The sequence below is a fragment of the Tachyglossus aculeatus genome, chromosome 4, assembly GCF_015852505.1.
Source record: "Tachyglossus aculeatus isolate mTacAcu1 chromosome 4, mTacAcu1.pri, whole genome shotgun sequence".
In the NCBI taxonomy this organism is placed as follows: domain Eukaryota; kingdom Metazoa; phylum Chordata; class Mammalia; order Monotremata; family Tachyglossidae; genus Tachyglossus; species Tachyglossus aculeatus.
Genome location: NC_052069.1, coordinates 68,622,079 through 68,649,008, shown reverse-complemented (window position 1 = coordinate 68,649,008; position 26,930 = coordinate 68,622,079). Strand labels below are relative to the sequence as shown.

Below are 26,930 nucleotides of genomic sequence, written 5' to 3'. Positions count from 1 at the left end.
AGGAGGATTAGGATAGAGTAGGAGCCATTGGATTTGGCAAGCAGGAGGTCATCGGTGACCTTTGAGAGGGCAGTTTCCGTGGAGTGTGGGGGATGGAAGCCAGATTGGAGGGGGTTGAGGAGAGAGTTGGCATTGAGGAATTTGAGGCAGCGGGTGTAGATGACTCATTCAAGGAGTTTGGAAAGGAAGGGTAGGAGGGAGATGGGGTGATAACTAGAAGGGGAGGTGGGATCAAGAGTCGTTTTTTTTAGGATGGGGGAGACGTGGGCATGTTTGAAGGCAGAGGGGATGGAACCAGTGGAAAGTGAGCGGTTGAAGATGGAAGTTAAGGAGGGGAGGAGGGAAGGGGAGAGAGATTTCATAAGATGAGAGGGAATGGGGTCAGAAGCACAGGTCTGCTGTGTGACCTTGGGCAAGTCATTTCACTTCTCTGGGCCCCATTTACCTCATCTGTAAAATGGGGATTAGGATTTTGAACCCCATATGAGACAGGGACTGTGTCCAACCTGAACAGCCTGTATCTACCCCAGCACTTTAGAATGGTGTATGGCACATAGTAAGCGCTTAATAAATCCCATAATCATTTTAATTATTATTATAAATAAGATTGCTTGATTGATTATATCGTATTTTCCTAATCACCTAGTATGGAGCTCTGCCCACAGTAAGCACTCAGTAAATGCAATTGATTGACTGAGCTCACCCACGTATAGTGAATTGCATTCAGAAAGTTATCCTATTTCCTGCACTTTCTGTGTTTAAAAATAACAATTTCCTTACAAGCAGATGGGCATATCAATCAGTCAATCAATTAATTGTATTTATTGAGTGCTTACTGTGTGCAGAGCACTGTACATAGCGCTTGGGAAGTACAAGTTGGCAACATATAGAGACGGTCCCTACCCAACAGTGGGCTCACTGTCTAAAAGGGGGGAGACAGAGAACAAAACCAAACAAATTAATCAAGATAAAATAGAATAGATATGTACAAGTAAAATAAATAGAGTAATAAATATGTACAAACATATATACCTATATACAGGTGCTGTGGGGAAGGGAAGGAGGTAAGATATGGGGGGCAGGAGAGGGGGGGCGAGGTGGAGAGGAAGGAGGGGGCTCAGTGTGGGAAGGCCTCCTGGAGGAGGTGAGTTCTCAGTAGGGCCTTGAAGGGAGGAAGAGAGCTAGCTTGGCGGATGGGCAGCGGGAGGGCATTCCAGGCCCGGGGGAGGACGTGGACCGGGGGTAGATGGCGGGACAGGTGAGAACGAGGCCCGGTGAGGAGATTAGCGGCAGAGGAGCGGAGGGTGCAGGCTGGGCTGGAGAAGGAGAGAAGGGAGGTGAGGTAGGAGGGGTCGAGGGGATGGACAGCCTTGAAGCCCAGGGTGAGGAGTTTCTGCCTGGTGCGCAGATTGATTGGTAGCCACTGGAGATTTTTGAGGAGGGGAGTAACATGCCCAGAGCATTTCTGGACAAAGACAATCCCGGCAGCAGCGTGAAGTATGAATTGAAGTGGGGAGAGACACGAGGATGGGAGATCAGTGAGAAGGCTGCTGCAGTAGTCCAGACGGGATAGGATGAGCGATTGAACGAGCAGGGTAGCCGTTTGGATGGAGAGGAAAGGGCGGATCTTGGCAATGTTGCGGAGCTGAGACCGGCAGGTTTTGGTGACAGCTTGGATGTGAGGGGTGAATGAGGGAGCGGAGTCGAGGATGACACCAAGGTTGCAGGCTTGTGAGACGGGAAGAATGGTAGTGCCGTCAACAGTGATGGGAAAGTCAGGGAGAGGGCAGGGTTTGGAAGGGAAGACAAGGAGTTCAGTCTTGGACATGTTGAGTTTTAGGTGTCGGGCAGACATCCAGATGGAGATGTCCTGAAGGCAGGAGGAGATGTGAGCCTGGAGGGAGGGGGAGAGAGCAGGGGCAGAGATGTAGATCTGGGTGTCATCAGCGTAGAGATGATAGTTGAAGCCGTGGGAGCGAATGAGGTCACCAAGGGAGTGAGTGTAGATCGAGAACAGAAGGGGACCAAGCACTGAACCTTGGGGAACCCCCACAGTGAGAGGATGGGAGGGGGAGGAGGAGCCTGCCAAAGAGACTGAGAAAGAACGACCGGAGAGATAAGAGGAGAACCAGGAGAGGACGGAGTCTGTGAAGCCAAGGTCAGATAGCGTGTTGAGGAGAAGGGGGTGGTCCACAGTGTCAAAGGCAGCTGAGAGGTCGAGGAGGATTAGGACAGAGTAGGAGCCGTTGGATTTGGCAAGCAGGAGGTCACTGGTGACCTTTGAGAGGGCAGTTTACGTGGAATGAAGGGGACGGAAGCCAGACTGGAGGGGGTCGAGGAGAGAGTTGTTGTTGAGGAATTCGAGGCAGCGCGTGTAGACAACTCGTTCAAGGAGTTTGGAAAGGAATGGTAGGAGGGAAATGGGGTGATAACTAGAAGGTGCTGCTTCCTAGAGAAGCAGCATGGCTCAGTGGAAAGAGCCCAGGCTTTGGAGTCAGGGTCATTCATTCATTCAATTGCATTTATTGAGCACTTACTGTGTGCAGAGCACTGTACTAAGCGCTTGGGAAGTACAAGTTGGCAACATATAGAGACGGTCCCTACCCAACAGCGGGCTCACACTTAGCTGTGTGACTTTGGGCAAGTCACTTCACTTCTCTGGGCCTCAGTTCCCTCATCTGGAAAATGAGGATGAAGACTGTGAGCCCCACGTGGGACAACCTGATCACCTTGCATCCCCCCAGTGCTTAGAACAGCACATAGTAAGCTCTTAACAAATGCCATTATTATTATTATTATTATTATTATTATTATTATTATTGTTATTGAGTGGAGCCCAGATGCTAAAAAGCCAGCTGGAAGAGACAAGTCTCTAATACGTGGTTCAGTGGAAAGAGCCCGGGCTTCAGAGTCAGAGGTCATGGGTTCAAATCCTGGCTCCGCCACATGTCTGCTGTGTGACCTTGGGCAAGTCAGTTAACTTCTCGGAGCCTCAGTTACCTCATCTGTAAAATGGGGATGATGACTGTGAGCCCCACGCGGGACAATCTGATCACCTTGTATCCCCCCAGCACTTAGAACAGTGCTTTGCACATAACAAATGCTTAACAAATGCCATCATCATTATTATTATTATTATTATTATTGCTATTGAGTGGAGCTCGGGTGCTAAAAAGCCACCTGAAAGAGACAAATCTCTAATACGTGGCTCAGAGGAAAGAGCCCGGGCTTTAGAGTCAGAGGTCATGGGTTCGAATCCCAGCTCCGCCACATATCTGCTGCGGGACCTTGGACAAGTCACTTAACTTCTCGGAGCCTCAGTTACCTCATCTGCAAAATGGGGATGATGACTGTGATCCCCATGCGGAACAACCTGATCACCTTGTATCCCCTCAGCTCTTAGAACAGTGCTTTGCAAATAGTAAGCACTTAACAAATGCCATTATTATTATTATTAACCACTCCTTGCCACCTAGCCCTGTCCCTTTAGGTGACCTTCTTGTTTGATTTTCCTGGAGACTCATGTGAGTGAGTGAACTCTGAGCCCCTAGGATCCTCGAAAACATGAGTCCCCATAAGACTTCTGGATAAGTTAGCCCCAGATTTCCGGTGAAACAAGGCGATTCCCACTAAAATCCCCCTCACACTGGATGTGTTGGCTTAAATACCCATTTTCCCGGAAAGGGCGAGCAAACTGGCCGCCCCTAAAGTAAGGCAGCACTTAGAAGCCCCAAGGGGAGGTGGGCTTTGAAAAACGGAATTACCAGCCAAGCCGCTTCTCCTTATTCTTGTGAGCCGCTTCTCTTCATGGAAAGAGCATGAAGCTGGGAGCCAGAAAACCTGGCTTTTAATCTCATTTCTGCCGTTCGCCTGCTGGGCCATTGTTAAGTTCATCACTCAGCCTCTCTAGGCTGTTTCTTCATCTGTAAAATGGTGATAATGATTCCTGCCTCTCCTGACCTCACAGGGATGTTAGGAGCGCAGAATGAGGTAGGCGGCGGGAAAGCTATTTGGAAAGATCAATGTTTTCTACAGATTTGAGGTAATAATAATAATGATGGCATTTATTAAGCGCTTACTATGTGCAAAGCACTGTTCGAAGCGCTGGGGAGGTTACAAGGTAATCAGGTTGTCCCATGTGGGTGGGTTTGTTCTCTGTCTCCCCCTTTTAGACTGTGAGCCCACTGTTGGGTAGGGACCGTCTCTATATGTTGCCAACTTGTACTTCCTAAGCGCTTAGTACAGTGCTCTGCACACAGTAAGCGCTCAATAAATACAATTGATGATGATGATGATGATGTGGGGCTCACAGTCTTAATCCCCATTTTACAGATGAGGGAACTGAGGCCCAGAGAAGTGAAGTGGCTTGCCCAAAGTCACACAGCTTGGCACTTTGGTGGAGCCGGAATTTGAACCCATGACCTCTGACTCCAAAGCCCGGGCTCTATCCACTGAGCACGCTGCTTCTCCCGCGTTTCCCGTCTCTGTGAATTTATCAGGAAGCCGACGAACACTGCTCCGGACTTGAGCCCAGAGAGAGTCCATTCAGTCGTATTTATTGAGTGCTTACTGGGCGCAACGCACTGTACTAAGCGCTTGGGAGAGTACAGTATAACAATCGACACATTCCCTGCTCCCAGTGAGCTTACAGTCTAGACAGTAGCAGCGGCAGCATTTCATTCATTCATTCGATCATAGTTCCTGAGCGCTTACTGTGTGCAGAGCACTATACTAAGCGCACAGAAAAGACACTTCCGCAGTAGTGTCAGCAGTATTTGTTAAACAATGACTATGTGCAGAGCACTGTAATGAGCACTGGAAGACAATATACAGGTGAGGATTAAACATGGTTCCTGTCCCTCATGGGGGTTTCAATCTAATAATAATAATAATAATGGTATTTGTTTAGCGCTTACTATGTGCCAAGCACTGTTCTAAGCCTTGGTAGATACAAAGTAATCAGCTTGTCCCATGTGGGGCTCAGTCTTAATCCTCATTAATTCCCAACTGGATGACTGCATCAGCCTCCTCTCGGATCTCCCATCCTCCTGTCTTTCCCCGCTTCAGTCTATATTTCACTGTGCTGCTCGGATTATCTTTGTACAGAAACGCTCTGGGCATGTCACACACCACCCCCCGCCCCCCTCAAAAATCTCCAGTGGTTGCCTGGAGATTATTTATTAAATAAATATTTAATATTTAATTTTAATTTCAATACTAACACTTTAATTTTAATATTAATTTTTAAATGATATCCTATTAATATTAATTAATATTAATTTTAAAAATTAATTTTAATATTAATAATTAACGGTGATGGTAATGTTAGTGGTTGTGATATTAATTTTAATATTTGATTTATTAAATAAATTATTTTTTTTACCTGTACATATCTATTCTGTTTATTTTATTTTGTTAGTATGTTTGGTTTTGTTCTCTGTCTCCCCCTTTTAGACTGTGAGCTCACTGTTGGGTAGGGACTGTCTCTATATGTTGCCAACTTGTACTTCCCAAGCGCTTAGTACAGTGCTCTGCACACAGTAAGCGCTCAATAAATATGATTGATTGATTGATTGATTGTCAACCTATAAATCAAACACAAACTCCTCACTCTTGGCTTCAAGGCTCATCACCTCGCCCCCTCCTACCTCTCTTCCATCCCCCCATCTGCCCTACCTCTTTCCCCTCCCCACAGCACTTGTATATATTTGTACATATTTATCACACTATTTATTTTACTTTTGCATATTTACTACTCTATTTTATTAATGATGTGCATACAGCTATAATTGTATTTATTCTAACGGTTTTGACACCTGTCTACATGTTTCATTTTGTGATCCATCTCCCCCTTCTAGACTGTGAGCCCGTTGTTGGGCAGAGACCATCTCTATACGTTGCTGAATTGTACTTCTCAAGCGGTTAGTACAGTGCTCTGCACACAGTAAGTGTTCAATAAATACGATTGAATGAATGAATGAATAAATACGATTGAAGGAATGAGTGAACGAATGAATGAGTGATGAGTGAGTGACCTAATGAATGAATGAGTGAGTGACCTAATGAATGAATGAGTGAATAATAATAATAATAATAATGATAATAATGGCATTTATTAAGTGCTATGTGCCAAGCACTGTTCTAAGCACTAGGGAGGTTACAAGTGGATCAGGTTGTCCCCGATGGGGCTCCCAGTCTTCATCCTCATTTTACAGATGAGGTGACTGAGGCCCAAAGAAGTGAAGTGACTTGCCCAAAGTCACACAGCTGACAAATGCTGGGGCCAGGATTTGAACCCACAACCTCTGACTCCCAAGCCCGGGCTCTTTCGACTGAGCCAGAATGAGTGAGTAGGCAAACTATTAAATTCATTCATTCATTCAGTCGTATTTAGGGAGCCCTTACTGTGTGCAGAGCACTGTACTAAGCTCTTGGGAAGGACAAGTCAACAACATATAGAGATGGTCCCTACCCAACAATGGGCTCACAGTCTAGAAGGGGGAGATAGACAACAAATGAAACATGTGGACAGGTGTCAAGTTGTCAGAACAAACAGCATTAAAGCTAGATGCACATCATTAACAAAATAAAAGAATAGTAAACGTACAAGCAAAATGAATAGAGTAATAAATCTGTACAAACATATATACAGGTGCTGTGGGGAGGGGAAGGAGGTAGGGCGGGGGGGATGGGGAGGGGGAGAGGCAAAAAGGGAGCTCAGTCTGGGAGTGAGTGAGTGAACTAATGAATGAATGAATGAATTCAATCGTATTTATTGAGTGTTTACCGTGTGCAGAGCACTGGACTAAATGCTTGGGAAGTACAAGTTGGCAACATATAGAGACGGTCCTTACCCAACAACGGGCTCACAGTCTAGAAGGGGGAGATGGACAGCAAAACCAAACATGTGGACAGGTGTCAAGTCATCAGAATAAATAGAAGTAAAGCTAGATGCACATCAATAACAAAATAGAATAGTAAATATGTACCAGTAAAATAAAAATGGAGTAATAAATCTGTACAAACATATATACAGGTGCTGAGGGGAGGGGAAGGAGGTAGGGCAGGGAGGATGGGGAGGGGAAGAATGGGGAGAGGAAGGAGGGGGTTCAGTGTGGGAAGGCCTCATGGAGGAGGTGAGCTCTCAGTAGGGCCTTGAAGGGAGGAAGAGAGCTAGCTTGGCGGATGGGCAGAGGGAGGGCATTCCAGGCCCGGGGGAGGACAGGGGACAGGGGGTCGACGGCGGGAAAGGCTAGAATGAGGGACAGTGAGGAGGTTGGCGGCCGAGGAGCAGAGGGTGCGGGCTGGGCTGGAGAAGGAGAAAAGGGAGGTGAGGGAGGAGCAAGTGAGGTGATGGACAGCCTTGAAGCCGAGGGTGAGGAGTTTTTGCTTAATGCATAGGTTGACTGGTAGCTACTGGAGATTTTTTAGGAGGGGAATAACATGCCCAGAGCGTTTCTGCACAAAAATGATCCGGGCAGCTGTGTGATGTATGGACTGAAGTGGGAAGAGACAGGAGGATGGGAGATCAGAGAGGAGGCCAATGCAGTAATCTAGTCGGGATAGGATGAGAGATTGAACCAGTAAGGTAGCGGTTTGGATGGAGAGGTAAGGGTGGATCTTGGCAGTGTTGCGGAGCTGAGAACGGCAGGTTTTGATGACGGCTTGGATGTGAGGGGTGAATGAGAGAACGGAGTCGAGGATGACACCAAGCTTGCGGGCTTGTGAGACGGGAAGGACGGTAGTGCCATCTACAGTGATGGGAAAGTCAGGGAGAGGGCAGGGTTTGGGAGGGAAGATAAGGAGTTCAGTCTTGGACATACTGAGTTTTAGGTGGCGGGCAGACATCCAGATGGAGATGTCCTGAAGGCAGGAGGAGACCCGAGCCTGAAGAGAGGGAGAGAGAGCAGGGGCAGAGATGTACATTTGGGTGTCATCAGCGTAGAGATGATAGTTGAAGCTGTGGGAGTGAATGAGGTCACCAAGGGAGCGAGTGTAGATAGAAAACAGAAAGGGACCGAGAACTGACCCTTGAGGAACCCCTACAGTAAGGGGATGGGAGGGGGAGGAGGAGCCCGCAAAGGAGACTGAGAATGAACGGCCAGAGAGATAAGAGGAGAACCAGGAGAGGACGGAGTCCATGAAGCCAAGGTTGGATAGCGTGTCGAGGAGAAGTGGGTGGTCCACAGTGTCGAAGGCAGCCAAGAGGTCGAGGAGGATTAGGATAGAGTAGGAGCCATTGGATTTGGCAAGCAGGAGATCATTGGTGACCTTGGAGAGGGCAGTTTCTATGGAGTGTAGGGGATGGAAGCCAGACTGGAGGGGGTCGAGGAGAGAGTTGGCATTGAGGAATTCGAGGCAGTGGGTGTGGACGACTCGTTCAAGGAGTTTGGAAAGGAATGGTAGGAGGAAGATAAGGCGATAACTACAAGGGGAGGTGGGGTCAAGGGAGGGTTTTTTAGGATGGGGGTGACGTGGGCATGTTTGAAGGCAGAGGGGAAGGAACCAGTGGAGAGTGAGCGGTTGAAGATGGAAGTTAAGGAGGGGAGAAGGGATGGAGCGAGAGATTTCAAAAGATGAGAGGGAATGGGGTCAGAAGCACAGGTGGCCAGAGTAGCATTTGAGAATAGGGAGGAGATCTCATCTGAAGATACTGCCAGGAAGGATGGGAGAGTAGTAGAGAGTGTTGAGAGCCGGGGGGGTTGGAGAAAGGGGGGGAGTGACTTTGGGGAGCTCATACCTGATGGAGTTAATTTTACTAATGAAGTAGGAGGCCAGATCGTTGTGGGTGAGGGAAGGAGGAGAGGGAGAAACCGGGGGCCTGAGAAGGGAGTTAAATGTACGGGAGAGTTGGCGGGGATGATGGACATGGGTGTCAATAAGGGAGGAGAAATAGTTTTGTCTGGCAGAGGAGAGGGCAGAGTTAAGGCAGGAAGGCATAAACTTGAAGTGAACAAGGTCGGCTTTGTGTTTAGACCTATGAATAAGTGAGTGAGTGACCTGATGAGTGAATGGATGGATGAATGAATGAGTGAGTGAGTGAACGAATGAATGAATGAGTGAGTGAACGAATGAATGAGTGAACAAATGAATGAATGAGTGAGTGAACGAATGAATGAATGAGTGAGTGAACGAATGAATGAATGAGTGGATGAGTGAACGAATGAATGGATGGATGAATGAGTGAGTGAACGAATGAATGAATGAGTGAATGAACGTTGAATGAGTGAGTGAACGAATGAACGAACAAATGAATGAACGATTGAATGAATGAGTGGGTGAGTGAACGAGCGAATGAATGAATGAGTGAGTGAATTAATGAATTAATAAAGCAATGAGTGAGTGAATGAACGAATGAATGAGTGAGTGAGTGAACTAATGAATTAATGAAGCAATGAGTGAGTGAACGAATGAATGAATGAATGAGTGAGTGAAGGAATGAATGAAGTAATAAGTGTGAACGAATGAATGAATGAGTGAGTGAAGGAACGAATGAAGGAATGAGTGAACAAATGAATGAATGAATGAGTGAGTGAACTAGTGAGTTAATTAAGCAATGAGTGAACAAACGAATGAGTGAGTGAGAATGAATGAGTGAGTGAACGAATGTATGAATGAGTGGGTGAGTGAACGAATGCATGAGTGAGTGAACGAATGAATGAATGTATATGTGAGTGAGTGAACTGATGAATTAATGAAGCAATGAGTGAACGAATGAATGAGTGGGTGAGTGAACGAATGAATGAATGAACGAGTTGGTGAGTGAATGAATGCACGAGTGAGTGAACGAATGAATGAATGTATGAGTGAGTGAGTGAACTGATGAATTAATGAAGCAATGAGTGAGTGAACGAACGAATGAATGAGTGGACGAACGAAGGAATGAGTGGACGAACGAATGAAGGAATGAGTGGGTGAACGAACGAATGAATGAATGTATGAGTAAGTGAATGAACTGATGAATTAATGAAGCAATGAGTGAGTGAACGAACGAAGGAATGAGTGAGTGAACGAATGAATGAAGGAATGAGTGGGTGAGTGAACGAATGCATGAGTGAGTGAACGAATGAATGAATGTATGAGTGAGTGAGTGAACTGATGAATTAATGAAGCAATGAGTGAGTGAACGAACGAATGAATGAGTGAAAGAACGAATGAAGGAATGAGTGAGTGAACGAACGAATGAAGGAATGAGTGGGTGAGTGAACGAATGCATGAGTGAGTGAACTGATGAATTAATGAAGCAATGAGTGAATAAACGAACGAATGAATGAGTGAAAGGACGAATGAAGGAATGAGTGAGTGAACGAACGAATGAAGGAATGAGTGGGTGAGTGAACGAATGCATGAGTGAGTGAACTGATGAATTAATGAAGCAATGAGTGAATGAACGAACGAATGAATGAGTGAAAGAACGAATGAAGGAATGAGTGGGTGAGTGAATGAATGCATGAGTGAGTAAACGAATGAATGAATGTATGAGTGAGTGAGTGAACTGATGAATTAATGAAGCAATGAGTGAGTGAACGAACGAATGAATGAGTGAGTGGACGAACGAATGAATGAATGAATGAACGAACGAACGAAGGAATGAGTGAGTGAACGAACGAAGGAGTGAGTGAACGAACGAATGAAGGAATGAGTGGGTGAGTGAACGAATGCATGAGTGAGTGAACGAATGAATGAATGTATGAGTGAGTGAACTGATGAATTAATGAAGCAATGAGTCAGTGAACGAACGAACGAATGAGCGAAAGAACGAATGAAGGAATGAGTGGGTGAGTGAATGAATGCATGAGTGAGCAAACGAATGAATGAATGTATGAGTGAGTGAGTGAACTGATGAATTAATGAAGCAATGAGTGAGTGAACGTACGAATGAATGAGTGAGTGGACGAACGAATGAATGAGTGAGTGAACGAATGAATGAAGGAATGAGTGAGTGAACGAACGAATGAAGGAATGAGTGGGTGAGTGAACGAATGCATGAATGAGTGAACGAACGAATGCATGAGTGAGTGAACGAATGAATGAGTGAACTGATGAATTAATGAAGCAATGAGTGAGTGAACGAACGAATGAATGAGTGAAAGAACGAATGAAGGAATGAGTGGGTGAGTGAATGAATGCATGAGTGAGTAAACTAATGAATGAATGTATGAGTGAGTGAGTGAACTGATGAATTGATGAAGCAATGAGTGAACGAACGAATGCATGAGTGAGTGGACGAACGAATGAATGAGTGAATGAAGGAATGAGTGAGTGAACGAACGAAGGAATGAGTGAGTGAACGAACGAATGAACGAGTAAACGAACGAATGAAGGAATGAGTGGGTGAGTGAACGAATGCGTGAGTGAACGAACGAATGAATGCATGAACGAGTGAGTGAACTGATGAATTAATGAAGCAATGAGTCAGTGAGCGAACGAATGAATGAGTGAAAGAACGAACGAATGAAGGAATGAGTGGGTGAGTGAACGAATGTGTGAGTGAGCGAACAAATGAATGAATGTAGGAGTGAGTGAGTGAACTGATGAATTAATGAAGCAATGAGTGAGTGAACGAACGAATGAATGAATGAAAGAACGAATGAAGGAATGAGTGGGTGAATGAATGAATGCATGAGTGAGTAAACAAATGAATGAATGTATGAGTGAGTGAGTGAACTGATGAATTGATGAAGCAATGAGTGAACGAACGAATGAATGAGTGAATGAGGGAATGAGTGAGTGAACGAACGAAGGAATGAGTGAGTGAACGAACGAATGAATGAGTAAACGAACGAATGAAGGAATAACTGGGTGAGTGAACGAATGCATGAGTGAGTGAACGAATGAATGAATGTATGAATGAGTGAGTGAACTGATGAATTAATGAAGCAATGAGTGAGTGAACGAACGAATGAATGAGTGAGTGAACGAACGAACGAAGGAATGAGTGGGTGAGTGAACGAATGCGTGAGTGAGCGAACAAATGAATGAATGTAGGAGTGAGTGAGTGAACTGATGAATTAATGAAGCAATGAGTGAGTGGACGAACGAATGAATGAATGAGTGGACGAACGAATGAATGAGTGAATGAGGGAATGAGTGAGTGAACGAACGAAGGAATGAGTGAGTGAACGAATGAATGAGTGAGTAAACGAACGAATGAAGGAATGAGTGGGTGAGTGAACGAATGAATGAATGAGTAAACGAACGAATGAAGGAACGAGTGGGTGAGTGACCAAATGCATGAGTGAGTGAACGAATGAATGAATGAGTGAGTGAGTGAACTGATGAATTAATGAAGCAATGAGTGAGTGAACGAACGAATGAATGAGTGAAAGAACGAATGAAGGAATGAGTGGGTGAGTGAACGAATGCAAGAGTGAGTGAACGAATGAATGAATGTATGAATGAGTGAGTGAACTGATGAATTAATGAAGCAATGAGTGAGTGAACGAACGAATGAATGAGTGAAAGAACGAATGAAGGAATGAGTGGGTGAGTGAACGAATGCGTGAGTGAACGAATGAATGAATGTATGAATGAGTGAGTGAACTGATGAATTAATGAAGCAATGAGTGAGTGAACGAACGAATGAGTGAGTGGACGAACGAATGAATGAGTGAGTGAACGAACGAATGAAGGAATGAGTGAGTGAACGAACGAATGAAGGAATGAGTGAGTGAACGAACGAATGAAGGAATGAGTGGGTGAGTGAACGAATGAATGAATGTAGGAGTGAGTGAGTGAACTGATGAATTAATGAAGCAATGAGTGAGTGAACGAACGAATGAAGGAATGAGTGGGTGAGTGAACGAATGCGTGAGTGAGTGAACGAATGAATGAATGTAGGCGTGAGTCAGTGAACTGATGAATTAATGAAGCAATGAGTGAGTGGACGAACGAAGGAATGAATGAGTGGACGAACGAATGAATGAGTGAATGAAGGAATAAGTGAGTGAACGAACGAAGGAATGAGTGAACGAACGAATGAATGAGTGAACGAATGCGTGAGTGAGTGAACGAATGAATGAATGTAGGCGTGAGTCAGTGAACTGATGAATTAATGAAGCAATGAGTGAGTGGACGAACGAAGGAATGAATGAGTGGACGAACGAATGAATGAGTGAATGAAGGAATAAGTGAGTGAACGAACGAAGGAATGAGTGAACGAACGAATGAATGAGTGAACGAATGAATGAACGTATGAGTGAGTGAGTGAACGAACGAATCAAGGAATGAGTGAGTGAACGAACGAACGAACGAACGAAGGAATGAGTGAACGAACGAATGAATGAATGAATGAACGTATGAGTGACTGAGTGAACGAACGAATGAATGGTGAATGAGTGAGTGAGCCGCCCGGGGTTGTGGCGCGAGGTCCTCCGCCTTCCCGTCGTCCCGCGGGCTTCCGGCGTCGGCGCGGGCGCGGCGCATGCGCGCGGGGCGCAATGGCGGCGGGCGGCGGCGGAGGCGGCGCGGGGCCGGCGCCGGCGGCCCGTGAGGTGAACACGGCGTCCCTGTGCCGCATCGGGCAGGAGACCGTGCAGGACATCGTCTTCCGCACCATGGAGATCTTCCAGCTCCTCAGGAACATGCAGGTCCGGCGAAGGGAGTCCTCCCATCCTCCTTCTCCTCAGGATCACCGTCAGCGTAATGGCGGCCCTTCTCAATCGATCAGTCATTCAGTCGTGTTTATTGAGCGCCCACTGTGGGCAGAGCACTGGACTGAGCGCTTGGGAAGTCCAGGTTGGCGACGTATAGAGACGGTCCCTACCCCACAGCGGGCTTACCGTCTAGAAGCGGCGTGGCTCTGTGAAGAGAGCCCGGGCTTTGGAGTCAGAGGTCGTGGGTTCGAATCCCGCCCCCGCCGACCGTCAGCTGGGTGACTTCGGGTGAGTTGTTTCACTTCTCTGGGCCTCAGCTCCCTCATCTGGAAAATGGGGATGAAGCCTGTGAGCCCCCCGTGGGGCAACCTGATCACCTCGTAACCTCCCCAGCGCTTAGAACAGTGCTTGGCACACAGTGAGTGCTTAATAAATGCCATTATTAGTATTATTATTATTATTGTTATTATTAGAAGCGTTTACTACGAGGCGATCAGGTCGTCCCGCAGGGACAGTCTTCATCCCCATTTGACAGAAGAGGGAACTTGAGGCCCGGAGAAGTGAAGTGACTTGCCCAAAGTCACACAGCCGAGATTCGAACCCACGACTTCTGATTCCAAATAATAATAATAATAGTGATAATAACGAACGATGGCATTTGTTTTGCACTTACTATGTGCAAAGCACTGTTCTAACCGCTGGGGAGGACACGAGGAGATCAGGTTGTCTTCATCCCCATTTGACAGATGAGGGAACTGAGGCCCGGAGAAGTGAAGTGACTTGCCCAAAGTCCCGCAACCGAGAGTCGAATCCACGACCTCTGACTCCAAATAATAATAATAATAGCGTTTGTTATGCACTTACTATACGCAAAGCACTGTTCTAAGTGCTGGGGAGGACACGAGGCAATCAGGTCATCCTACAGGGACAGTCTTCATCCCCATTTGACAGATGAGGGAACTGAGGCCCGGAGAAGTGAAGTGAGTTGCCCAAAGTCCCACAGCCGAGATTCGAACCCACGACCTCTGACTCCAAATAACAATAATAATAATAATGATGGCATTTGTTATGTGCTTACTATGTGCAAAGCACCGTTCTAAGCGCTGGGGAGGACACGAGGCGATCAGGTTGTCCCACGTGGGGCTCACAGTCTTCATCCCCATTTGACAGATGAGGGAACTGAGGCCCAGAGAAGTGGAGTGACTTACCCAAAGTCACACAGCCGAGATTCGAACCCATGACCTCTGACTCCAAATAATAATAACAATAATGGTGGCATTTGTTATGCGCTTACTATGTGCAAAGCGCTGTTCTAAGCGCTGGGGCATTTACAAGGTGATCAGGTTGTCCCACAAGGGGCTTACAGTCTTAATCCCCAATTTACAGATGAGGGAACTGAGGCCCAGAGAAGTGGAGTGACTTACCCAAAGTCACACAGCCAAGATTCAAACCCACGACCTCTGACTCCAAATATTAATAATAATAATGGTGGCATTTGTTATGCACTTACTATGTGCAAAGCACTGTTCTAAGCGCTGGGGAGGACACGAGGAGATCAGGTTGTCCCACGGGGGCTCACAGCCTTAATCCCCATTTGACAGATGAGGGAACTGAGGCCCGGAGAAGTGGAGTGACTTGCCCAAAGTCCCACAGCCGAGATTCGAACCCACGATCTCTGACTCCAAATAATAATAATGATGATGGCATTTGGTATGCGCTTACTATGTGCAAAGCACTGTTCTCAGCGCTGGGGAGGACACGAGGCGATCAGGTTGTCCCACGGGGGTGTCACAGTCTTCATCCCCATTTGACAGATGAGGGAACTGAGGCCCGGATAAGTGGAGTGACTTGCCAAAGCCCCACATCCGAGATTCGAACCCACGACCTCTGACTCCAAATAATAATAATGTCATTTGTTATGCGCTTACTATGTGCAAAGCGCTGTTCTAAGCGCTGGGGAGGACACGAGGCGATCAGGTTGTCCCGCAGGGACAGTCTTCATCCCCATTTGACAGATGAGGGAACTGAGGCCCGGAGAAGTGGAGTGACTTGTCCAAAGTCCCACAGGCGAGATTCGAACCCATGATCTCTGACTCCAAATAATAACAATAATGATGGCATTTGTTATGCGCTTACTATGTGCAAAGCACTGTTCTCAGCCCTGGGGAGGTTACAAGGTGATCAGGTTGTCCCACGGGGGGCTCACAGTCTTAATCCCCATTTGACAGATGAGGGAACTGAGGCCCGGAGAAGTGAAGTGACTTGCCCAAAGTCCCACAGCCGAGATTCGAACCCACGACCTCTGACTCCAAATAATAATGTCATTTGTTATGCGCTTACTATGTGCAAAGCGCTGTTCTCAGTGCTGGGGCATTTAAAAGGTGATCAGGTTGTCCCACAAGGGGCTCACAGTCTTAATCCCCATTTTACAGATGAGGGAACTGAGGCCTGGAGAGGTGAAGTGAGTTGCCCAAAGTCCCACAGCCGAGATTCGAACCCACGACCTCTGACTCCAAATAATAATAATGATCACATTTATTATGCGCTTACTATGTGCAAAGCGCTGTTCTAAGTGTTGGGGAAGACACGAGGCGATCAGGTCGTCCCACAGGGACAGTCTTCATCCCCATTTGACAGATGAGGGAACTGAGGCCCGGAGAAGTGAAGTGAGTTGCCCAAAGTCCCACAGCCGAGATTCGAACCCACGATCTCTGACTCCAAATAATAATAATAATGATCGCATTTATTATGCGCTTACTATGTGCCAAGCACTGTTCTAAGCACTGGGGAGGACACGAGGCGATCAGGTCATCCCACAGGGACAGTCTTCATCCCCATTAGACAGATGAGGGAAATGAGGCCCGGAGAAGTGGAGTGACTTTCCCAAAGTCCCACAACCGAGATTCAAACCCCCGACCTCTGACTCCAAATAATAATAATAATGAAGGCATTTGTTATGTGCTTACTATGTGCAAAGCATAGTTCTAAGCGCTGGGGAGGACACGAGGCGATCAGGTTGTCCCACGTGGGGCTCACAGTCTTAATCCCCATTTTACAGATGAGGGAACTGAGGCCCGGAGAAGTGAAGTGACTGGCCCAAAGTCCCACAGCCGAGATTTGAACCCACGACCTCTGACTCCAAATAATAATAATATTAATAATGATGGCATTTGTTATGTGCTTACTATGTGCAAAGCACTGTTCTAAGCGCTGGGGCATTTACAAGGTGATCAGGTTGTCCCACGTGGGGCTCACAGTCTTCATCACCATTTGACAGATGAGGGAACTGAGGCCCGGAGAAGTGAAGTGACTTGCCCAAAGTCCCAAGCCGACAAGTGGCGGAGCCGGAATTTGAACCCATGACCTCGGACTCCCAAGCCCGGGCTCTTTCCACTGAGCCACGCTGCTATACTAAGCGCCGGCCTGTGAGCTCGTTGTGGACGGAGAGTGTGTCTGTTTGGGGTTGTACCCTACTCTCCCAGGCGCTTCATCCACCGCTTACTATGTGCAAAGCACTGTTCTAAGCGCTGCGGAGGTTACAAGGCGATCAGGTTGTCCCACAGGGGGCTCACAGTCTTCATCCCCATTTTATAGATCGTGTAACTGAGGACCGGAGAATAATAATAATGATGGCATTTATTTAGCGCTTACTACATACCAAGCGCTGTTCTAAGCGCTGGGGAGGTTACAAGGCGATCAGGTTGTCCCACGGGGGTGTCACAGTCTTCATCCCCATTTTACAGATCACGTAACTGAGGCCCGGAGACTAATAATAATGATGGTATTTATTAAGCACTTACTATGTGCCAAGCACTGTCCTAAGCAGTGGGCAGGACACAAGGTGATCAGGTTGCCCCATGGGGAGCTCACAGGTTTCATCCCCATTTGACAGATGAGGCAACTGAGGCCCGGAAAATAATAGTAATAATGATGGTATTTGTTAAGCGCTTACTATGTGCCAAGCACTGTTCTAAGCGCTGGGGAGGACACAAGGCAATCAGGTTGTCCCACGGGGGGCTCACAGTCTTCATCCCCACTTTACAGATGAGGCAGCTGAGGCACAGAATAATAATAATGATGGCATTTATTAAGCGCTTACTATGTGCAAAGTGCTGTTCTAAGCTCTGGGGAGAACACAAGGTGACCAGGCTATCCCACGGGAGGCTCACAGTCTTCATCCCCACTTTACAGATGAGGCAACTGAGGCACAGAGAATAATAAGAATGATGGCATTTATTAAGTGCTTACTATGTGCAAAGTGCTGTTCTAAGCGCTGGGGAGAACACAAGGTGACCAGGCTATCCCACGGGAGGCTCACAGTCTTCATCCCCACTTTACAGATGAGGCAACTGAGGCACAGAGAATAATAAGAATGATGGCATTTATTAAGCGCTTACTATGTGCAAAGCGCTGTTCTAAGCGCTGGGGAGGACACGAGGCGATCGGGTTGTCCCACGATGGGCTCACAGGTTTCTTCCCCATTTTACAGATGAGGGAACTGAGGCCCAGAGAACAATAAGAATGATGGTATTTATTAAGCGCTTCCTATGTGCAAAACTGTTCTAAGCACTGGGGAGGACACAAGGAGATCAGGTTGTCCCCCGGGGGGCTCACAGTCTTCATCCCCATTTGACAGATGAGGGAACTGAGGCCCAGAGAAGTGAACTGACTTGCCCAAAGTCACACAGCCGACAAGTGGCGGAGCCGGGATTCGAACCCACGACCCCCGACTCCAAAGCCCGGGCTCTTTCCACTGAGCCACGCTGCTTCCCTGAAGCGGCGGGGCCTGGCGAGCCTGGGCGGAGGGGGCGGTCAGAAGGACCCGGGTTCTGATTCCGGCTCCGCCGCTTATCTGCCCGGTGACCTTGGGCAAGTCACTTCTGTGCTGCAGTTACCTCATCTGTAAAATGGGGATTAAGACTGCGAGCCCTTTGTGGGACCCGAACTGCGTCCTGCCTGATAAGCTCAAACGACCCCCTGCACTTAGTACAGTGCCTGGCTTCTAGACTGTGAGCCCACTGTTGGGTAGGGACCATCCCTATATGTTGCCAACTTGGACTTCCCAAGCGCTTAGTACAGTGCTCTGCACGCAGTAAGCGCTCAATAAATACAACTGATTGGCACGTAGTAAACGCTTAAGAAATACAGACAGACTGAGCCCCCTTTTTCCCCACCTCCTTCCCCTCCCCGCAGCACTTGTACAGATTTATTACTCTATTTATTTTACTTGTACATATTTACTATTTATTGTGTTAATGAGGTGCATCTAGCTTTAATTCTATTTGTTCTGACCATTTTGACACCTGTCTACATGTTTTGTTTTTTGTCGTCCGTCTCCCCCTTCTAGACTGCGAGCCCGTTGTTGGGTCGGGACCGTCTCTATATGTTGCCCACTTGGACTTCCCAAGCGCTTAGTACAGCGCTCTGTACACGGTAAGCGCTCAATAAATACGATTGAACGGGTGAATGCAGAGCACTGTACTAAGCGCTTGGGAAGTCCAAATTGGCAACATATAGAGACAGTCCCCACCCAACGGCGGGCTCACAGTCTTGAAAACCCTGAAAGAGGAAGATTTTTTGAAAAGGAAACTAGGGCGGCCTAATAGGACTTGGGGAGCTCGGCCGCCACTTTGTCTCCATTTAATAATGATGGCATTTATTGAGCGCTTCCTATGTGAAAAGCACTGTTCTAAGCACTGGGGAGGATACAAGGTGATCAGGTTGTCCCACACGGGACTCACAGTCTTAATCCCCATTATGCGGATGCGGTAACTGGGGCACGGAGAAGTTAAATGACGTGCCCAAAGTCACACAGCTGGGAGTTGGCGGAGGTGGGATTTGAACCTATGACCTCTGACTATGACCTGTATATATGTTTGTACATATTTCTCTATTTATTTATGTATTTTACTTGTACATATCTATTCTATTTATTTTATTTTGTTAGTATGTTTGGTTTTGTCTCCCCCTTTTAGACTGTGAGCCCACTGTTGGATAGGGACTGTCTCTCTGTGTTGCCAATTTGTACTTCCCAAGCGCTTAGTACAGTGCTCTGCACACAGTAAGCGCTCAATAAATACGATTGATGATGATGATGCTCTGCACACAGTAAGCGCTCAATAAATACGATTGATGATGATGACGATGATGATGATGATGATGATGATGATGATGATGATTGATGATGATGAATGAATGAATGAATGAATGAAAAAAAAAGCAGCATCCAAACAGCTCAGTTAGTGTGGGTAGCTGTCAGTGAATGAGGGATGTTTCACCTATGGCTCCCCCTCTCTGGACTGTAAGCCCCTTATGGGCAGGAAACACATCTGACAACTCTATTGTTAGACTATAGAAAGGGAAGCAGTATGGCTCAGTGGATAGAGCTCGGGCCTGGGAGACAGAAGGTCACGTGTTCTAATCCCGGCTCCGCCACTTGGCTGCTGTGTGACCCTGAGCAAGTCGCTTCACTTCTCTAGGCCTCAGTGGCATCATCTGGAAAATGGGGACGGAGACTGTGAGCCCCACGTGGGCCAGGGACTGTGTCCAACCCAATTTGCTTGTATCCGCGCCAGTGCTTAGCACACTGCATGGCGCATAGTCAGCGCTTAACAAAATACCGTTATTCCATGATTATCCTCACTGTGTTCTCCGAGCACTTAGTACGGTGCTGGGAGAAGCAGCATGGCTCCCGGGAAAGAGCCCGGGCTTGGGAGTCATGAGGTCATGGGTTCAAACCCCGGCTCCACCAACTGTCAGCTGTGTGACCTTGGGCAAGTCACTTAGCTTCTCTGGGCCTCCGTTACCTCATCGGTAAAATTGGGATGAAGACCGAGCCCTCCGTGGGACAACCTGATCACCCTGTATTCATTCAATCGTATTTATTGAGCACTTACTGTGTGCAGAGCACTGGACTAAGCGCTTGGGAAGTGTATTCTCCCCAGCGCTTAGAACAGTGCTTTGCACGGAGCGCTTAACAAATACCATCCTTATTATTATTATTATTACAGCCCTGCTCAATAAATACCATCGATTGATTGAACGATCCTTCTGTGCCTCGAGATTGGCCGGCTCGGTGATCCGCAGGTGATCCAGCGACGGCGTGTGCCTGGCCCACGTCAAGGGGAGAAAGAGAGTCATGGGGCCAAGATGGGCCAGGAGTGTGGCCCGGAAAAAAGGAAGGGATTCCTCAGGTGCCTCATCAACACCATCTTCAGGACCTGGAATAACAGTGGGACACTAAAAGGGGAAAGGGCGGGGCAAGAGAGATGACTGGGAGAGGACGGGTCCTCTGCGAAAGGTTCGGTAAAGCAAGGTGTGAGACCCTGCTTATTTATTGATGACGTCTTCGGTGAGTCATCTGCCACGTAGTCCTCACGCGGGCCTCCTGACGTGGAATCCGTTCGAAGGAAAATTAGATTTTACAGGTGGGACTCCCAAAGTTTCCTGGCCTAATCCCGTCCTCTTAGTTTATTTCTCTTTTTTAAAAAAATTTCGGATGTGTATTTGAGGAAGACGCTATTTGGACTGTTTGATTATTCGTGTGCTTTAGTTTGGGCCCTGAAGGTAGAAATGGCTTCTGGTGAGATTGTCTGAGAAGAGGGCGTAGCAGTTGGAAGTTTCCCAGTAGCCTTCAAAGGATTAGAGAAGTAGCGTGGCTCAGTGGAAGGAGCCCGGGCTTTGGAGTCTGAGGTCATGGGTTCCAATCCTGGCTCCGCCGCTTGTCAGCTGTGTGACCTTGGGCAAGCCACTTAACTTCTCTGGGCCTCAGTTGCCTCATCTGTCAAATAGGGATGACGGCTGTGAGCCCCCCGTGGGACAACCTGATCACCTTGTAACCTCCCCAGCGCTTAGAACGGTGCTTTGCACATAGTGAGCGCTTAATAAATGCCATTAGTAGTAGTAGTAGTAGTATTTGCATGTATTTGGGGCTTGCTCCAGTATGAAAAGCGTCTACTGTGATAATAGATTTCTGCTTATCCGCATGGAGGTTTCGGAAAAATGTGAACCTACTGAAGTTATTTACCGTGCAGATTTCATTTTCAAGTGCTTGCTTTTATTTTGATTTTTCTTTTTGCCTGCCACCCTCATAAATTTGTTATATGATTGTTTTGGCTGTCAATATTTATTCTTATAGCCCAACCTCATGACAAATGCGAACCTGATAAAATGTTTCAGAAATGTCTGCATTTCCCCTGCCACATAATAATAATACTAATGGCATTTGTTCAGCGCTTACTATGTGCAAAGCACTGTTCTAAGCACTGGGGAGGTTACAGGGTGATCAGATTGTCCCACGGGGGGGCTCACAATTTTAATCCCCATTTTCCAGATGAGGTAACTGAGGCCCAGAGAAGTGAAGTGACTCGCCCAAAGTCACACAGCTGACAGTTGGCGGAGCTGGGATTTGAACCCACGACCTCTGACTCCAAACCCCGGGCTCTTTCCTCTGAGCCACGCCACTTCTGATGGTTACATCCCTTTCGTGCTCAGCTGAGACGAATTTGTGCTCACCCACTCACCAGCCTACTGTCCGATGAAGCAGGCAGAGCAAACCCAAATTAAAATGCTTTAAAACCACAAACGGCGAGTAGAATCACCTGCGGGTAGGGTAGGATGGTATTCACTAGGTGGGATGGCTTCACCGACAGAGTGATTATATTCTGTTGTTTAATTTTCATTGTAATTGCCCCACAGTTTAGCCTCTCGACTAATCCAGTAGGGTTGTGGGCGGGGAATGTGTCTGTTTATGGCTGTATTGCACTCTCCCAAGCGCTTAGTACAGTGCTCTGCACACAGTAAGCGCTCAATAAATATGGTTGAATGAATATCTTCCACCCTTGACCTCCCTGTCTCCATATTCGTGGTCCAGTCCACACCTCTGCCGCCTGGATCATTTTTCTAAAACGATATTCTCCATGCATCTCCTTACTCCTCGAAAATCTCCAGGGATTGACCATTCCGCTCCTCAGTAAACCACAATTCCAGACCACTGGCTTTAAGATGCTCAGTCAGCTCTCTCCCCTTTGTTATCCTCATTCTTCTCCTGCCACACTCCAGCTCTCCGGTGTCATTCCCCTCAAGCCAACCTACTCACCGTGCTCAGGTTTCATCATCATCATCAATCGTATTTATTGAGCGCTTACTATGTGCAGAGCACTGTACTAAGCGCTTGGGAAGTACAAACTGGCAACACATAGAGACAGTCCCTTCCCAACAGTGGGCTCACAGTGTAAAAGGGGGAGACGGAGAACAAAACCAAACATACCAACAAAATAAAATAAATAGGATAGATATGTACAAGTAAAATAAATAAATAAATAAATAGAGTAATAAATATGTACAACCATATATACATATTTACAGGTGCTATGGGGAAGGGAAGGAGGTAGGATGGGGGGATGGAGAGGGGGAAGAGGTTTGTCTCTCCCATCGCCAACCTCGTGCTCACCCTCACCCGTCTTCTTCAAACTCCTTCTCCCTTCACAGCCCGCAGATCACGGATCTCCCCAGCCTCAGAGCTCTTCGGAAATCACATCTCCTCCAGGAGTCTTTCCCTGATTTATCACTCATCTCCCCGCCTTTATATCCTCCCTCCCCTAGCCATAGATGCCACTTCCATGTCACCCAACCACTTGGGTGCCCACCCCTCTTCTCCCTCCTCCCTCCGCCACCCCAAAAAGCATCCATATGAGTAACTTCATCCTCATTTCATCATCATCATCAATCGTATTTATTGAGCGCTTACTATGTGCAGAGCACTGTACTAAGCGCTTGGGAAGTACAAATTGGCAACACATAGAGACAGTCCCTACCCAACAGTGGGCTCGCAGTCTAAAAATAATTTCTTCCCCGCCTATAATTTTTCTTCACCGTCTGTCTCCCCACTAGATCATAAGCTCCTGGAGGGTGGAAATCATGTCTACTAACTCTCTTGTACTCTCCCCAAAGCTCCAAGTGGTTCTCCGCACACAGGCGCTTAGTGAATACTATTGATTGATTTGACCTAACTACCCTGTTTTGTATGGGAGATAAGTTATAATTTTACAGTTGGTTCTGTTTACTTCGTTTGATTTTTTGACTTGTGAGAAATCTCCGTTTGCATTACGTGGCATCCTCACCGTGTTTTTGTTTGTCTTTTTGCCTCCGGCCCGATAAGCTACCAAATGGCGTTACCTACCACACTGGGACATATCAAGACCGACTAGGAAAACTGCAAGATCATCTCCGTCAACTCTCCATCCTCTTCAGGAAACTAAGATTAGTCTATGACAAATGCAACGAAAATTGTGCGGGATTGGATCCTGTTCCGATCGAGGTAGGTGTTCACTTATGACATTTGAGAGGGCGGGGAAAGAAAAAGAACGATCTTCGTTGAAAATGTGTTTCCAAATTCCAAAAGCCCATTTTAATGCTGCGCTCTGTGGTACAACCAACATTTAACTAATTAATCAGTGAGTCGTATTTATTGACTGCTTACGGTGTGCAGAGCACTGTACTAAGCACTTGGGAGAATGCAGTACGACAGTAAACAGACACATTCTCTGCCCACAACCTGCTTGCAGTCTAGAGGGGACAAATGAAATTCTTCTAGTTAAGAATGATGTTAATCTCTGTATCCTGAAAATTCATTCATTCATTCAATCATATTTATTGAGCGCTTCCTATGTGCAGAGCACTGTACTAAGCGCTTGGGAAGTCCAAGTTGGCAACATATAGAGACGGTCCCTACCCAACAGCGGGCTTACAGTCTAGAAGGGGGAGACACACAACAAAACAAAACATATTAACAAAATAAAATCAATAGAATTTATGAATTTGCTAAGCTTCCTTTTCTTCTGACCTCTCTGTTCTGGTTCATTGTCACTTGAGATCACTGTTTCCACCACTTTCTGCCCGGTTCCCCATCTCCCACCCTTTCTCCCACCACTTCTCCTGCTTTCTCCTTCTCTCTTCCTCTCCTCTGTCCAATTTGGAGAAGAACATGGCCAGGCAGATTTGGGTAGCAAGGAGGAAGTACTGCAATTGTCCCTTTCTAAGTATAAATTACGTCTGTTCAGATTTGAATTTGAACTAAATGAATTTGCCTGGGAAGAGCCCTTGCTTCATCTTGCCCGTCCCACCTATTCCCATTCCCTAGAGCTTCCCAGAGCCCCCCTGCCCCGCGTACACTCCAGGTTTGCCCCTTCTCTCTCCCCTTTATCCCAGATTTAAACAGAAAGAGGGAAAAATAAAACCCTGCCTCACTCACTGAACTCATTGTCGAGTTCTAGCCAGAAGAGCTGAGTTTCCTTAAGGGCAATATTAAGGGAAGTGGGAGAGTCAGAGCAGCCTGTTGACTGTGATGCTTTTTTTGTACGTCCTTTCCCTGAAAATAACTGCTTGAGGGATGGCAGAGCTAGAGGAATGGCCCGTTGTTGGGTAGAGATTGTCTCCATCTGTTGCCGAATTATACTTTCCAAGCGCTTAGTCCAGTGCTCTGCACACAGTAAGCGCTCAATAAAAACGATTGAATGAATGACCGAGATTCCTATTTGTTTAATTTGAGTAAAGCCGAATAGACTAATGGGCTCAGATTAGTATGTTAGTGACAGTTTGGGAACACGCGAATGTCGTGCCATCCCTGAGCAAATGAGTTGGCCTGAATCGGTGTCCGGTTTTCATTCGGGATGGATTATCCGTTTTTTGGCTACGCGGCCCCAAAAGAAGAAGCAGCACGGCCCAGTGGAAAGAGCGTGATCCTGGGAATCTGAGGACCTGGGTCCCAATCCCGTCTCCGATGTTTTTTTTGCTGTGTGGCCTTGGGCAAGTCGCTTAACTTCTCTGTCCTCAGTTTCTTCAACTGTAAAGTGGGAATTAAATGCCTCATCTCCCCCTGCATGACCGTGAGCCCCAGGTAGAACAGGGACTGTGTCCTATCTGATTATGTTGTACCTGCCCAGGGGAAGCAGCGTGGAAAGAGCACAGGCTTGGGAGTCAGAGGTCATGGGTTCGAATGCCGGCTCCCACACATCTTAGCCACTTGACTTCCCTGTGCCTCAGTTCCCTCATCTGGAAAATGGGGATTAAGACTGTGAGCCCTACGTGGGACAACCTGATCACCTTGTATCCCTCTGAGCATTTAGAACAGTGCTTGGCACATAGTAAGCACTTAACAAATACCACCATCATTATTATTATTACCCCAGCTCTTAGAACAGTGCTTAGCACGTAGTAAGAGCTTAACAAATACCATCATAATATTAATAACCTAGCAGCTGTCCTGCCTATGGCTATCTGCCTTACAACCCTTCACTATAATAATATTAAGAAGAATAATGGCATTTATTAAGCGCTTACTATGTGCAAAGCACTGTTCTAAGTTCTGGGGAGGTTACAAGGTGATCAGGTTGTCCCACGGGGGGCTCACAAGTCTTAAATCCCCATTTTGCAGATGAGGTCACTGAGGCACAGAGAAGTGATGTGACTTGCTCAAAGTCACAAAGCTGACAATTGGCGAAGCTGGGATTTGAACCCATGACCTCTGACTCCAAAGCCCGGGCTCTTTCCACTGAGCCACGCTGCTTCTTTTAATCATCAATGCCTCTCCCACACTGTCTTGGAAAAATAAAAAGAGATCACACCCCAACCAGTCAGTTTAGAGACCTGTCAGCAGTCACTGTTTAATCGTTTCAACTCCGTCCGCTGTTAAAGTAATGTGTTGATCAGCGGATTGCAAAAATAATAATAATTGTGGTACTTGTTAAGCGCTTAATAATAATAATAATAATAATAATAATAATAATAATGATGTTGGTATTTGTTAAGCGCTTACTATGTGCCAAGCACTGTTCTAAGCACTGGGGAGGTTACAAGGTGATCAGGTTATCCCACGGGGCCGGGGGGGGGGGAAGGGGGCTCACACAGTTTTAATCCCCATTTTACAGATGAGGTAACTGAGGCCCAGAGAAGTTAAGTGACTTGCCCAAAGTCACACAGCTGACAGTTGGCGGAGCTTTGAACACATGACCTCTGACTCCAAAGCCCGGCTCTTTCCACTGAGCCACGCTGCTTCTCTATGTCACGCTGCTTACTGTATGTCAGGCACTGTACTAAGCGCTGGGGTAGACACAGTCACCGTCCTACATGGGGCTCACAGTCTCAATCCCTATTTTACACATGAGGGAACTGAGGCCCAGGGAAGTGAAGTGAGTTGCCCAAGGTCACCCAGCAGACGGGTGGAGGAGCCGGGATTTGAACTCACGACCTCTGACTCCAAAGCCCGGGCTCTTTCCACTGAGCCACTCTGCACAGGTAATTCAATCAGTCGTATTTTTTGAGCGCTTACTGTGTGCA

The 26,930-nt window shown here is 46.9% G+C and overlaps 1 protein-coding gene across 1 annotated transcript in view; it reads left to right on the top strand.

Moving 5' to 3' along the window:
• Positions 1-12,202: 12,202 nt before the first annotated feature.
• Positions 12,203-26,930, top strand: part of MED30 (mediator complex subunit 30) — a 33,426-nt gene continuing 18,698 nt past the window's right edge. Inside the window, exons 1-3 of the mRNA XM_038745627.1 lie at positions 12,203-12,218; positions 13,462-13,589; positions 23,755-23,913. Of these exons, the coding sequence (XP_038601555.1) occupies positions 12,203-12,218; positions 13,462-13,589; positions 23,755-23,913 (303 nt within the window). The remainder of the gene's footprint in view (positions 12,219-13,461; positions 13,590-23,754; positions 23,914-26,930) is intronic.